A 14,581-nucleotide genomic window follows, 5' to 3' on the forward strand; every position below is an offset into this window, starting at 1 on the left:
AGTCGACACATGCTTATAATCCATATCTTTAAGTAATTTAAAAGAATTGGCTTGTAGGCAAAACTTTTCCCAGGTGTATGGAAGATCGGCCTTAAGAATTTCAAAGAATGAAGCAGATTTTTTTAGTTTTGCGTAGTTTTACTTCATTATCAATTCCTATGCTCTTTAATCTAATTAACACATTCTTTAATTTGAAGTACACAAATAAACTAAAAATCTATCTTTCATTGGAATAATTCCAACATGAAACATATATTAAAAAATCAAAGCTTCTCAGAAATGTTGTATTTTGATCTACATGCAAAGGGATCGATACCTTGGTTTCATATTCCAGAACAGATTCTGTTTCATTATAATTACATGTAAGTACCAGACCATCAATGTACAACAGTATATAAAGCAGACTGTTGACTGTTCTAGGTCGACAACAATTCACAATGTGGACACTGGTTGTTATCACGATGGTCATGTTGGGTGTTGATGCCAAGGGAATCAAACTTCACCTCTCAGGTAGGTACATAGATTTATTTCATATAAGACTTGATGTTCTTTGGTGACCATATTTAGACGACATTGGTCTCATTAAGAAGAAGACCTCTGTATTTAATCATAGGAAAATGTTCAAATTTTAAAGCATAATGTTTTGGAATTTTTCTTTGCTAAAAATCTTGTTTATAGTTTAATGAGTTGAGGGTAGATCTGATGGCTAGTTTGGTGACCACTCAGCCTTTTTTAAAATGTGGGATAGGACACTTCCATGTTGTGACGTATTGTTTATCGAAATAAACAATAAAATAAGATGTAACTAAGATGAGAAGTTCGTTCCCACTATTGTCAACTAACGTTGTAGCGGAGTGGGAAAAAGGGTTTACTAAAAAGATAAAAAAGAGGGTATACTGAGAATCTGTAAGTCATGTGTTCGAATCCCGCTGGGGCTTTTATAAATTTTACCTCTCCAAATATTTTAAAAGCTTATTTTTTGGTAAAATATTGTAAAATTATAAAATTCTAAACAGGTACAAGTATTTCAATTATAATGTACTTTAATTCATAGATGTCCCATACCACCTGAAATAAAATGCGCGTACTATAGTAGAGTGTCACATTGTTCACATCCCGTTCTAGATGAGATGAAGACCATGTTAGAAAAATCTAACTGGGACCACCAGGACACAGCACTGTCAATTCACGGTCCAATGACTCTGGACGTCCAGTCAAGCTTTAAACTGAAGAAGGGACAAGTGTTTCTAAAATCTCGTAAGAACAAACTCAATGGAAATTAAAATAGCATAACAATGATGATCTCCAGTTTTCTCAAAATTTTCAACAGTTTTTAAAGGGGTCCATAGCAGACACAAGGACTGTGCTGATATAAAGAAACACAGACCGTTGAGTAGAGATGGAGTGTACACAATTTACCCAACACCGGGGACAAACAAGACAGTGTTCTGTGACATGACCACTGATGGAGGGGGGTGGACGGTGAGTAGTCGAAATTGTGGGCAAAATTTAGCAACTTTAAAAGAGACGAGGTAATGATTTGAAAATTTTCAAAATTTAAGAGTTTACAATGTTTAACAAAACTGCAGTAAAGTATTACTAATACAATGTATTTAGTTATTTACATGGTTTGTACATTCATCTTTGTATTGTATTTTTCGTGATTGTATAGTGAGCTGCTTTCAACGGTTCACTATCGAATTTCTGTTTGGAAAATGCATTTTGTCGTAAAAATGTTCAATATATATACTTTTATGAATATAAATGGGGAATATTTATATGATATAAGAATTTTAAAATATGTGCACACTTTTTATATCTGTAATGCTTTACTAGGGTATTCGTTGAGGTTATGCCTCTTTCTGCATCTTCGTTAGCCAATAATTTACGATCTACCTTGTACATGAGGGGAGCGGATCGTAAACCCTTAGCTAGGCTAGCAAAGATGCTCTTACTGTTACGATAGGTTTTTTTCGGTAATTATAAAAAAAAATAATACTAGATATTATATAGCTATTCCTATCGTCAACAATTTTTCATACACATTGATAATTTTTAAAAATATCCAAATGTTTCACTATGCAAGCAAATCTAAATCTCTTTTTTTTTCAATGTTTGGAGTAATTCATTAATATTTGTGAACTAGTAGGTAATCCAAAGGCGATTGGATGGAGAAACAGATTTCTACAGAAACTGGAAAGATTACAAAAATGGCTTTGGTCACGCTGACCATGAGTACTGGTTGGAGGTCGATGCAGATTTTATTATGATGCACAAGGATAAAACAGTTTTTTACAATTCCCAATACATGTATTTTGCAATTGTTCATTTGCAGGAAACGACGCCATAAATGCCCTGACAAAAGATAAAAATCAGATTCTTAGAATTGATATGATGAAATTTTCAAGAGAGAAAGGTCATGCGATATATTCGTCATTTTTTGTGGATAACGAAGCCAACAAGTACAAACTGACGCTTGGAAGTTTCAACGGAACCAAGGGATTGGGTACATTTACATTTTATGGTTGTCTCTTATAAACCATCGAAATCGTTTTCGACCTGCTGATGTTCATAAATGGTATACATGTATGTATAATGCTGATATTTTAGAAAAAGAAGAGGGTTGTATAAAATATAATATATCATTTGTTTATATATAAAATATTGATTATACATGTAATTATATATGGTCTGTGATATTTATTTTATTCTAACTTCAGGAGATAGTTTAAGCACCTCCAACAACATGTACTTCAGTACAAAGGATAGAGATAATGACAACGTAGGTGATACACATTGTGTACAAACATACACATCACCGGGGTGGATGAATAGGTGCTTTCATACTAATTTGAATGGTGTGTACAAAAAAACCTCTCGTAAAGACACTGGCAAAGATGGGGAGAGATGGTGCCGCTTAAGTCGGCAAAAATGATGATACGACCCAAGCAAACCAATTAAACAACAACTCGGTAAAAATAAATTTGGTGTATAAATCATTGTTTATTTTTTCGTGATTGAAACTAATAAAGAAAAATAAAGACAAGTATTTAAAGTGTTGTCAGCTACATTTGATTTACTGTTAAGGAATAGAAAAATAAGTAATAAAAATGTTGGTCGTTTTCATAACTAATTTTTTTGTCTGCATCTTTATTGTCATAGAATGGATATGCAAGAATACAAATAGATTGTTTCAAAATCTATAAGAAAGAAACAGCATTCTAACTAAAATTCAAACCAAAATCCATATAAAAAAGAGCTAAACAGTTTATATTTTTCTGCAAGGCTAATAAATATTATCGACGAACATATTTCAACGATAATCTTGAAAGTTGCTTGAAACTGGTCAGCAAAAGAAGTTAAAAGTAACAGACTTCATTGAAGTTATTCTCTCACGTGCATTTTTTTTAATAATTTTTCAGTATAGGTATCATTTACATTTTCCAGTATATTTGACTGTGATAACACTACCAATCAAATGTAACGTTTAGTTCAACTTTTTCATCAATGACGCTGTGGCAAATGAAATACTGTTGGGGCGCAGGCATAATTGTAATGGGGTTTGCATACTAGTAATTATACGAATGAAAATAACTTAAAAATGTAAAAGATTTATTTGCACAGTATTGGTGAAAAATACATAGATATAAGTTATAAGGAATCATTCTTTGAATATTGTGATGTGATTAAATACGGTCGAAGGTGATCAAATCTATAATCAATAAATCCCTTCGGGCTTAATTTGATTTCATCACGCTCCAACAGTATATATTTGATCACCCCATAATACTCAAATAATGATTCCTTATAAGTATATAACCAAAATAAACATGTATAAAAATATATACATGTTGGTTATGTCAATTTGAAATTAACTTAACCTATGAATTTTTATTCCTAGAATATAATCAACATTATACTTATATTTATATAATTTTCAGCAATTGTACATGACACACGGATATGTCTTAAACTACTCTCACTGTATATGGTCCAAAAAGTGTGCTTGGTAATACATGTATATTTTTGTCCACGGGCACTCTCCCTTCGTCAATGTTGGGCATTGATCTTCGATACATAAAATTCAGCCTTTCAACCGCCCTTGAATATGACATATTTTGTCGCCTCCAACAGCGTCTAGTGATACACAATTGTTGATAATTCATTATTTTACCATAAAATAAAATTTTAAACCAAAAACTAAGGTTTCACCGCAAAACCAGTTACAATTTATACATTTTAAGTTTTCAACAAAAATTAAAAGCATCGCCGAAATAAACTATCGTAATAGACTTTGACATGTGACTTTTATATTTGAGGAAAACGTTAAACGCAAAGTAATCTTAGACGTGATTGAACGGGCCTGGAAAAACAATGTTTTATCTTGAGCCCCACCGTTAATTGTAGAGTTAACTTTTGATGATGATGATGATGATGATGATGATGAATATATATATATATATATATATATATATATATATATATATATATATATATATATATATATATATATATATATATATATATATATATATATCATATAATATCATATGTATTCATGTATACATTTTAGAAATCATTAGTATGTAAATACAGCTTACTAACTTCAGTCATAAAGGTAACCACAATAAGAAAATATGAAACAAAACAATCTAAATCAATCAGACTGACAGAGAGGAAGTTGTCATCAGTTTTTATAAGATGATCGTCGAGTTTCTGCAACATTAAGTTTTCTTGTAGGCATTTTTCACTGTATATACCAATTAATAATTTGATGCCATCAATTTTTCTGTGTATTTTTTTTTAACAATAAGATGCTTTCTTATGCGATATTCTTGTGTGATATGAAGTTAGCGACATTGCAGAAAAAATACAATAACTGCGTTAACGGATTATGTAAAAAAAAAAATCTGCAGTGATCGCTGCGTTTATAACACCCATGAATCAATTTTTTTAAACAGATTAATGAATTGAACGTAAAAAGTAGTAAATTATTGTAAGTGTACATCAGTGTGTTGAATAAAAGAAATAGCCAACTCGTCTAATGTGAGAATTTGAGTCTGACATCATCGTCTTTTTTTCGTGCAGTCCGTAATATTTCTTAAGTTGTGAAGGTTTTAACAAATCGACTAACTGGTTAGAACTGGATTGTGTAGCAGTTTCTATAGAGCTGTGAATTACAATCAATTTCCGAAAGAAAAAGAGGGGGTCATATTAGTGGATGGAAATATATAAACTTTGTTGTCTATTGTTCTCTTTCATTCTTCGAACTATAAATGTAATTTGGAATGCTGAAATATTTAGACTATAGTCTTTACATTGCAAATGAAAAATTATACAAAATAAATGAAAATTATATACAATGCAAATGGAAAATTGGAGAATTCAAATGAAATTTGTAGAATTTTACAATACAAATAGCAAATTATACAATGCAAATGGAAAAGATTGACGCAATATTGCAACGTTTGACATGTCATAAATGCATTTGCATACTACTGTCCTTTCCGATATATTTCATTTTATCAAATAAAATATACAACATGACTACTTTAAGGACACTGCCATTCTTTTTAAACTATTTTTTAAAAGAACATGACAATATTAACCTAGGGACAACAAGTGTATGAACTGCAGAAATTTACAGATGTTGATAGGGTATAGAATCGCAGCTCTTACTAACATATAAATTCTAATCTAATAACATCTAATGAATTCTGAAGAGAAATGCAAATTGTACTTATTTTTTATATACAAAAAGTACATCGATCCTCATAATCTATCTAATAAACAAACAGACTGAACAAAGTTGTTTTCCGTCAAATACAAATGATTGTCGAGTGCCCTTATACAATGAACCACATGTGAAGCCAAACGAAAGAGTCCGTGTGAAGTCAGTCTTTGTAAAGTGTTACTACATGTAAACAGCTGCTTTCGATTATAAAGAGGAAAATCGCCGATAAACGGTGTCTTGTCAACCGCAAGCAAAAAAAAACAACAGAGATTACAAAATTAATATGAGAAAAGCTTGTAAATTTCATTCAGGATTTTTTTTTCTCGAAAAATGTAGATACATTATGTTAGTGATTGATTATAACCATATATATAATGAATTCAATTAATTTGGGAACAGAGTACACAGTCTTGCCCAAATCCTCATTTGCAAATACTTTCTCTTGACACTCGCTCTTCATTTCCATCCATGCACCTTTATAAATTTCCAAATGAACTAATGGCAGATAAAAAAAATCTCTGGAGATTCCAAAGACATCATGATCATTGTGATTAAATCAAGCCACTTAAAGAAATATTTACTTCCACTCAAAAATGTCAACTCTTCTGTCTCATGAGAAAACATATTTATTCACTCTTTGTTTATTGTGCAAATGAGTATAACGTTAATAAAGTTGAGATACACCACTGAAGATGAACTCAAATTTCTTTTGGATCCGAACTGTGGTACAAATGTGAACGAAAATGATACCAGCATTTTCATATTTCTCCATCTACATCAGTTTTTGTCTTTTCTTTACTTCACATGGATTTCTCTTCAAAGGATCCGTTTTTCGTCGTCTGTCCAAAGCAGACGACAAGTTGCCGCGCAGTCCACCACTGGCGGAATATACCGACATCTCTCCGAGGCGATGTGGTTTGAAATGTTTCAATCACCATCTCTGTTCTTCCTTCTTCATCAACAAAGAAAAGAAAGTCTGTAAACTGGCTAAAGAGGTTGATATGAACAAAATGATTCACTCTCCTGGTTATCTTTATTACGTTTCTGAAGGTAAGATTTCAAATGAAACATCTTGTAATGTCTTAATAGTGTTTTTTTCCAACAAAAAATAACTTATTTCTGGTCCATACTTTTAAGCTCCCTTTTACTTATCATTTATGCACAAAATGTCTCCATATTAAAACTAAACCTCTATCTGTACGTACTGTACATAAAATAGAGGCTCTTTCTTGCATTCAATTCATAAGTAGGAGGCAACCTAGACATGTCCATAAAAGATGTAACATAGGTAAAAAACGTTAAAAAAAACAGTCACGAGGATCTCGAAATTGACTTAAAAACATATCTTTAGATGTACGTCTGTAGCTCGACGTAATTTAAAGGACATTTTTGACAGCAAGATTTAGGAAGTCTGCTACACAAAATTGAAAAATATATTTGTACATCTCTATAATTTGGTCGAAAGATAATGATACCAAACTAACATTTTTGGTTATATACGAGGTTGCATTTTTTGCATATTCATAGCGTGGATTTATAACAAAACTTTATATAAAAATAATATTCATTTCAAAATCTAGTCAGTTTTCAGATTTTAAGAGAAGAGTGGGTTTGGCGGAAAGTCTAGTTCTAAGGAAATAAGCCTTTAAGAAAATGACCTGCAATTGTTTTCATTTTTGCGACAAGCATATATTGTAAACGCTTTATAACGTAAAGCTTTTAGGCAAACTTTGTAACCATAAGAATACCAATTTAATACCTCTACCGACGCCATCGTCACTGATTACAAAAACAATGTAAGAGTACGTGATGATCTAAACTCCCTAACTGAACATAAAAACTTCATAAATCTACATCTTTTTAAAACTTCTACCAATACTATTACTCCAGATTGTAGACGGTCGGAATTGGGCTGGGAATACCGAGGGCCACGTGACAGGACGGTTTCGGGGATTCCCTGCCAGCGCTGGGACCAGCAGTACCCACGCACTCACACCTACCAGTCCCTGTCTGGGGAACAAAACTTCTGCCGGAACCCCGCCAGGGCGTACGTTAAAGAACCTTGGTGCTACACAACGGCGGGAAATAAGGCGTGGGACTACTGCTTTGTCCCGATGTGCGGTCTGTATCAGTTAATTTTTCCATATAAAAATTAAAAGCGAATAACAAAACTTTTTTTTTTTTTTACTTTTTAATATACAAATAATATGGGCACGTAAAAACCTCACCAATTTCTACAGCTGTTCTAAGATTTTTGTAAGGTGTTTTTAGAAAATCGTTGCATATGCTTTTGTTCTGGTTGCCATCCATTATATTTTTTGACAAAACTAATCTGACACTTCTCAAAAGACTAATGTAAAAATCAAAAGTCACATGTGGTAGGGATTATTCTTTTCTTTCAAAACAGTAACTCCAGCTCGTGAGTGCCAAGAAACAGAGAGAGGTGAGGACTACTTTGGTACCATTAACTGGACCATCAGTGGCAGGCAGTGCATGAGGTGGAAGGACCGTACCCCCGGCAACCAGAGCTATGCCATCGAGGGAAACTACTGCAGAAACCCGTTTTCCGAGAAATCGGCTCCTTGGTGTTACATTAAAAAATACAAAGAGTTTGAGATCTGTGACATTCCAAAATGTTGAATACACATTGTCCATGTATATACTACTACGACCTTCAAATTGAGCTGCTGCAGTGATGAACAGATAACATGTTAACCATTTGCAAACCAAAATAAAGTTATGTGATGCTTTCAATCATTTCTGCAAATACAGTCATATTTATTTAATACAAATTATGGTTACATGTCATGATATTCCAACTCTCTCTCTCTCTCTAACACATAAAACACACTGTAACTGTGCACAATGTTTTATTTTTCAGAAAGTAGTACCGTGGTACTTAACTGATGCAATGTAAAATTGTTCTGTCCAGAGTTTATACTAGTACAAGTATATGGTTTTGGATATTACCAGTAAATTAACACAAGTGTGCTATTTATTACCGCCAGTAAGCATACGGATTTGTTTTATATTTACGTTGACATTGGGGGGAGCACAAAAACAAAAGAATTGGTACATCAGTCCTCCCGCGCATATCTACAGCTGAGACGGTGGGGGACAGGGTCTTAAGAGAGAAGGAGGCGGTAGCCCGAACACACCGCTCAAAACAGAAGCCACCACACCAACACAGTCTGGCGGAGTCCAGGTAACGACACAGGTGTGTGTGCAGGTCCTCCTCACTGTACGGCAATCTGTAACAAATAAATGAACATTCTATTCAAAATCATAAACTACTGATGTAGGTTCCCATCATTTCAATTACTGTAATCTGTAAGAAATAAATGTACATTCTATTCAAAATCATAAAATTATTTATACTGATGCAGTTTCTTAACATTTTACTCTAATCTGTAACAACTAACAAATAAATTCAAATTAAGAACTGATTAATAAATATTCATTCTCAAATTATTTACTTAAATCAAATCCCAATTTCAAAATATTTTAAAGTTTTTACAAGAGGCCTATGGGCTTTAACATTCGCCTTAGTAAAGTACAGCTCTGGAGAGGATATACAGAATATGTAATATGTTGATAATGTGTATTAATAAAGCAAATTGATGGGAAAAGATTTTGTTGCTCAGACACAATATCAACATAATTACAAGTGATAAGTCAGTTTTAATTTAATGAACTACACAACAGTAATAATCAGTTTATTAATAAGTACTTTATTACAAAAATGCACGACCCTCAATTAATAGACTTGATGTGTATTCTACTCTTAAACTTTTTTAACTCTTATAAGGCTTAATATTGGTCTAATGATTTTTAATTCATCATTTAAAATTATACAGCATCACTCAAAATTACAAAACCAATTTTTCAGACTTTAAAACTTTTTCTTAAATCTTTTTACTCAGTGATACCTAAAATTACATAATCTTCATACATACAATGGTTTACAATTTTGCACAGGGACAGTGCCTTTATGTGATAACCTGTCAGAAGACAAGTCTGTACCATTCAGACTTATCCAGGCCAATATCAATCAATGTGCACTGTTGATTTTTATTGCTTTATGATGCTACTGGGAAATCAATTACCTTCTTACCTGAATTTTATTGTGCAACCAATATTATGCTAATCTATCCTAATCACATCTCTATCAGATTTAACCTGAAATTTATCTGCCATGTATTGACCCAAACAGAAAGAGGGAAAAAATAATTTCACAAGATTGAAGAATATGGAGAAGGTAAGGTGTTATAAGTTTTTCCTCTTTTATAATAGACTGTACTTGTATTAATTATTATCATTAAATTTATTTACTGCATAAGTCTACAATGTTTTTCTTTAAAACACAAGTTCCATATAGTCCGTTTGATACTATATCATTTGCATATTTCTATTTGTGTTTCTTTTTCCTCAGTTGAACATTTTTTTTAGATCAATATATAATTCAGTAAATTCAAATAAATGACTATGGCCCAAACTAAAAAAAATTCCAGATTTCATATGTTAAGTTACTTTTATAAAGGATAAACTTCCGATAAAGCGCTAAAATATTATCATAATAGTTTCAAGTTTGCAAAGTTCTGTTCTTATTGTTACTTTTCTCGTGTTATATTTTTGTAAATATCAATTTTGTCATTTCAAGATTTTTTGAACATTAAATGACTCCTTCTTTGTTTTGATGGATGGGAATATATTTTTTTTCACTCGTTGATTATGTTGATTCATGAACACAAAAAAAGGAATTCCAAATCCCAAAAGACGGAAACTGAACAGAGGAGCAAAACTTTCAATCAATACATGGTCAATTGCAGAACTGTAGCTCTCTGTGAAAGTTTGGGTTAGGAGAAAGAAGGAAAACTTAAGAATATTCACAGGATGTGACAAAATAATAGACAGTTTATCAATGATTGATGAGATCTCATTATTACAATACATATGTACCTTTAAATGAAATTTTATGAAAGCAATGTGTTCGGTTTCTTTTAAAATGAGTTTGACACAGTGAAGGGAGGGACAGACAGACTGAGAAGGACTAAATAGATCAGCAGTCGACTTTCAAAACGTTATATATAAGACAGGGGGTAAAAATGTCTTAATTTAACAAGCTTGATTATGAATATCAAGGACACAAAATGGCAGAGATAACATTTTTGTTCATTCACAAGGCAAGACAAAGGATAGAAAACAAGGAGGCCGTCTTGCCTGAAAATGCAATTCCTATCCACAAAAATATTGCGTTGCATATTATCATATTAAATATTATCTGACACCATGATACATGCACGTTATATTTTACACAGTAATGAAGTAAGAAATCAGCTTTATAATTCTAATTTAAATTACCTGTTTTTCCTGATCATTCTTGCACAGCACTCCACTAAAGATGGGGCTTGCCATTCAGTCTCTTCCAGATCAGATTTTGTATCATCAGCAAATGGATTATTGTACAGGTCTAGATGTTCCAGACGTAGCTGCATAAAACTGCAAGGAAGAGTCTTTATCTGGTTCTGACTAGCAGAAAGGTATTTCAGCCTTTTGAGTCTTCCAATGGTAGGTGGAAAAGTTTCCAACTTGTTCTGATCCACTTTAAGCGTCACAAGATTGTCAAGTTCACAAAGCTGGATGGGAAGAAGTGTGATTCCGTTATTACTCAGGTCTAATAAAGAGAGAAATTGCTTCCATTTTGGCAGTAAGCAAAGAGACGAGGGAAGATTTTGTATCTTGTTAGCACAAAGTATTAGCTCCTGTAAATTCTCCAGCTGAGAAAAAGTAGATGGTAACTCTTCTATCACATTTTCTCTTAAATCTAAATGTTGAAGTTTTTTCAACTGAAAAATTCTGGAGTCAATTTTCTTCATGCGACACTGAGAGACATGGAGATACTCTAACTGTGAAGGAAAGCTCTTAGTGAGGGGGTAGTCTTTGCGAGAAGTCACTGACATCTTGGTTTTGGGTTTATCAACACTTTTGTTACTAGCTGGAGCCAATGTGGATAAGTTGATTTTGTCGATGTTCTCACCCAGAGATGCCTTACGAATCAATGTAAGGAAGTTTTTCAGCTGCAATGGATCAGCCTGCAAGAAATATAATATTTTGTAACTGCCGGTATACTACTTACAACTAACATGTATACCGGTACTTGCAATACCAAGGGAACTTAGGGAAGTGTTACACACTGGATATCAACTCAATTTTCATAAGAACTGTGTACCGGTACAAAAGTCACAACGCTATTCTTATATTTGAAATTGCTAAAAAGTTAAATGGTAAACTTGACTACGAGTAAGTCCATCTATGTGTCGAACAATAATTCAGCAACTGATCACAATGATGATATTTCCAGAAAAGCTTTTACTAAATACTATAACTCATACAGATGAAACAGTTAAACAAGGACCATGGCTATCTTATAAGATATTTCTTTATTACAATGAACCAGAATTGAGATACAGCGTCTTGAGTCCAATTCCAGTAAAACCAATATCTAAATACCTTTTGGTACGTACTCTCTTTACGAAACAAAGGTGTACATGTACAATTTTATGATTTAATGACATCTCATACCTTACATAAGCACAAATCCTGAGGTGGGTCTTTTAAACGGATGGTAGCCTTCCCCTCATTAATAAATTTTGCAAAAATTTGTTCTACATTGTCTCGAATCTGAAAGAAACAAAAAAATTGCACATTGAACTAAGTGAAATATCTTTCATGCATGCCAGCATTTACTTTTACATTAGCTGCAATAATGTAGCCCTCTCCGATTTTTTATATCTGCATGATGTTTACTGGAGATACATGCAGCAATGTTGTCTTTCAAATGTGTTCACCAGTAATATCTGCATCTGTATGATAAACAGAAAGGTCAAGAGACAGCATTTAGACTGACTTGAAACTTGGTTCCATTTCTGTCCTTTGCAGTACATGCCATTATGAAGAGAACTCCCTCTTTGTTATCCGACTGTGGTTTTCTCCCAATCGACAGTTGTGTGTGACAGGCTTTGCCTCCTTTCTTTACATTCATAGAGGGCAGGACCCGATTTACTACATCCATTTCACATTTGATTCTCATTTTCTGAAAATCAGAAAAATAGACTTTATTTCATTTGAAAATTTAAATCCAGCATATATGTGCACAATATATTGTAGTTATACTGACTTAGCAAATAATGCTGAGGATGAGTTTATACTGCCTTGTCTATGTTACGTAATTTTGTAATTTTATACATGTACCGTTAGTTTATTAGTAGAACTTTCATGGTACCAAGAAGGATATTGTCCAAGAAATGGCATTCTGAACCAAACATGTATCAATTAAACAAAATGGACAGCATGGATAATATTGTAACCATTTCTACATACTGGTACATGTATATAACTACAACCCCCATCTCTTTGTTTGCTTTTACTTTACATAAAATCTTACAAAGCTTAATATTAATAATCATATTGTAAAAGTTTAAGAAAGGACAACGAAGGTCCCCTGCAAAGTTAAAAATATTATAACCGGCAATGATGCGTGAAATCAACTGTATAGATGCACCTATCAAGTACTTGACTTAAGTCTCAAAAATAAATAACAATGGTGTATGAATGAACCATGTTGTTTAGAGTATTCATAGGAAGATAACCAATGCATTACTGGCCAGTCAAAACTTGATAAAATCAAACACAGTTATAAAATGTCATTGCTGACAAGGTGTACTATAGTCTACATCCATACAGATTTGATTTAGACTGAGTATGAAGTACTTTAATATGTAGTTGTACTTTATTTCCCAGTATTTCCCAGGAAATACCAGTAATTCCCGGGAATTACCAGTATTTCCCACCGTCCTGGGAAATATGAGTATTTCCCACTTTTTTGCCAACCCTGGTGAAATGCATGTAGATGTCTATTAATCAGTGATTATTAAATTATGACGATCATCTCTACAAGATCAGGTTTATAATTAAAATTGTTACTGACCGGTCCAAATATTGATTACAGTTTAACAGATCTATAGACAATTGTTAAAACACCTGACTAGAGATTCAGGGGACCCAGGTTCATCATTTTCATATCCTGTTACATATGGTGCCCTGCCAATTCCTTGAACTGACAGTTGATAACATGGGGAAGTTTCTTTGAAGAGGAAGATCATTTAGAATGGAATGTAACAGGTAATCTCAGCGAGATTCGTCGAGTCAAAAATTTTGAGTCTCGAAGAATCTCGCTTAGATTATGTGACAGTCAGCCAGACCAGTTCTATCAAATAACAAAGCCAGGTAGCACTTAATTGACATGTATATATAAACATTTATGATTGCATCTATAATCAGGGGCTAGGACTTTGCATGTTTATATTTGATTGAACCAGTAAATTGAAAATTAATGATCCAAATTATTATGCCGTGCTGTGTTTCCGAACTTTTAAAAGTCTTTCTAAAAAGATAGAATGAAGGTACTGGTAGAAGGCTGATAGTAAAAAAATGGTTTTCATCAGACCTGTGGTCAGAGTACACATACATGTAGGTAACTTTATCATGATTATTGTGTGGACAAATATGTAGAATTTGAGTGCTGCCTGATTAACACAATGTGCTTTGGTCGTGCTTTTTAAGGACAATGAGTGAATATTGAATTATAATGTGTAACTCTTAAGCTGATCCTTATCATACGGGAAATAGTTTACCTCTTTTGTCAGTCAGTCAGCTTACTTTCGATACCATGAACAACTTATCAAAATTTCCGCCAAAAATTGCTCTAAATATCCCTACGCGCTAATATCACATCATCAGTCTTATTTGTTTTCTATTACCGTTGGTAAAGAAAAACTGTTTTTATGC

The 14,581-nt window shown here is 32.9% G+C and overlaps 3 protein-coding genes across 5 annotated transcripts; 2 read left to right on the plus strand and 1 right to left on the minus strand.

Annotated features, from left to right (window-relative positions):
- Positions 1–344: 344 nt before the first annotated feature.
- Positions 345–2,880, plus strand: LOC117689014 (angiopoietin-1-like). 2 transcript variants are annotated; one of them, XM_066088900.1, is made up of 5 exons: positions 345–510; positions 1,126–1,257; positions 1,331–1,482; positions 2,150–2,506; positions 2,721–2,880. In XM_066088900.1, the coding sequence occupies exons 1-4, from the start codon at positions 438–440 to the stop codon at positions 2,348–2,350; spliced, it is 558 nt and encodes a 185-aa protein (XP_065944972.1). In that variant the 5' UTR covers positions 345–437; the 3' UTR covers positions 2,351–2,506; positions 2,721–2,880. The 2 variants fall into 2 exon arrangements, with proteins under 2 accessions (XP_065944972.1, XP_065944973.1); XM_066088901.1 differs by having other exon boundaries at positions 361–510; positions 1,340–1,482.
- A 3,529-nt stretch (positions 2,881–6,409) lies between these two features.
- LOC105330270 (plasminogen) lies at positions 6,410–8,471 on the plus strand. 2 transcript variants are annotated; one of them, XM_011431881.4, is made up of 3 exons: positions 6,410–6,784; positions 7,625–7,855; positions 8,142–8,471. In XM_011431881.4, the coding sequence occupies exons 1-3, from the start codon at positions 6,478–6,480 to the stop codon at positions 8,372–8,374; spliced, it is 771 nt and encodes a 256-aa protein (XP_011430183.3). In that variant the 5' UTR covers positions 6,410–6,477; the 3' UTR covers positions 8,375–8,471. The 2 variants fall into 2 exon arrangements, 1 of the variants encoding a protein (XP_011430183.3); XR_010714574.1 differs by lacking the exon at positions 6,410–6,784 and adding an exon at positions 7,394–7,530.
- A 116-nt stretch (positions 8,472–8,587) lies between these two features.
- LOC105330272 (leucine-rich repeat protein 1) lies at positions 8,588–14,543 on the minus strand. Its single transcript, XM_034468554.2, has 5 exons — positions 14,428–14,543; positions 12,642–12,827; positions 12,317–12,415; positions 11,096–11,826; positions 8,588–8,985 (listed from the first exon to the last, which is right to left on the minus strand). Exons 2-5 carry the CDS (start codon positions 12,822–12,824, stop codon positions 8,733–8,735), a joined length of 1,266 nt encoding a protein of 421 aa, XP_034324445.2. The 5' UTR covers positions 12,825–12,827; positions 14,428–14,543; the 3' UTR covers positions 8,588–8,732.
- Between the last annotated feature and the right edge of the window lie 38 nt (positions 14,544–14,581).

Source organism: Magallana gigas, chromosome 6, assembly GCF_963853765.1.
Source record: "Magallana gigas chromosome 6, xbMagGiga1.1, whole genome shotgun sequence".
NCBI classification, from domain to species: Eukaryota; Metazoa; Mollusca; class Bivalvia; order Ostreida; family Ostreidae; genus Magallana; species Magallana gigas.

What these genes read in the sequence shown, in the direction of transcription:
- LOC117689014 (XM_066088900.1), top strand. Translation starts at nt 438, where the DNA reads ATGTGGACACTGGTTGTTATCACGATGGTCATGTTGGGTGTTGATGCC. An exon ending in AATCAAACTTCACCTCTCAG is followed by an intron (nt 511 to 1,125) that starts GTAGGTACATAG and finishes ATCCCGTTCTAG; the next exon opens with ATGAGATGAAGACCATGTTA. An exon ending in ACAAGTGTTTCTAAAATCTC is followed by an intron (nt 1,258 to 1,330) that starts GTAAGAACAAAC and finishes AATTTTCAACAG; the next exon opens with TTTTTAAAGGGGTCCATAGC.
- LOC105330270 (XM_011431881.4), top strand. Translation starts at nt 6,478, where the DNA reads ATGATACCAGCATTTTCATATTTCTCCATCTACATCAGTTTTTGTCTT. An exon ending in TCTTTATTACGTTTCTGAAG is followed by an intron (nt 6,785 to 7,624) that starts GTAAGATTTCAA and finishes CTATTACTCCAG; the next exon opens with ATTGTAGACGGTCGGAATTG. An exon ending in CTGCTTTGTCCCGATGTGCG is followed by an intron (nt 7,856 to 8,141) that starts GTCTGTATCAGT and finishes CTTTCAAAACAG; the next exon opens with TAACTCCAGCTCGTGAGTGC.
- LOC105330272 (XM_034468554.2), bottom strand. Translation starts at nt 12,824, where the DNA reads ATGAGAATCAAATGTGAAATGGATGTAGTAAATCGGGTCCTGCCCTCT. An exon ending in GAAATGGAACCAAGTTTCAA is followed by an intron (nt 12,416 to 12,641) that starts GTCAGTCTAAAT and finishes TGTTTCTTTCAG; the next exon opens with ATTCGAGACAATGTAGAACA. An exon ending in AGGATTTGTGCTTATGTAAG is followed by an intron (nt 11,827 to 12,316) that starts GTATGAGATGTC and finishes TATTTCTTGCAG; the next exon opens with GCTGATCCATTGCAGCTGAA.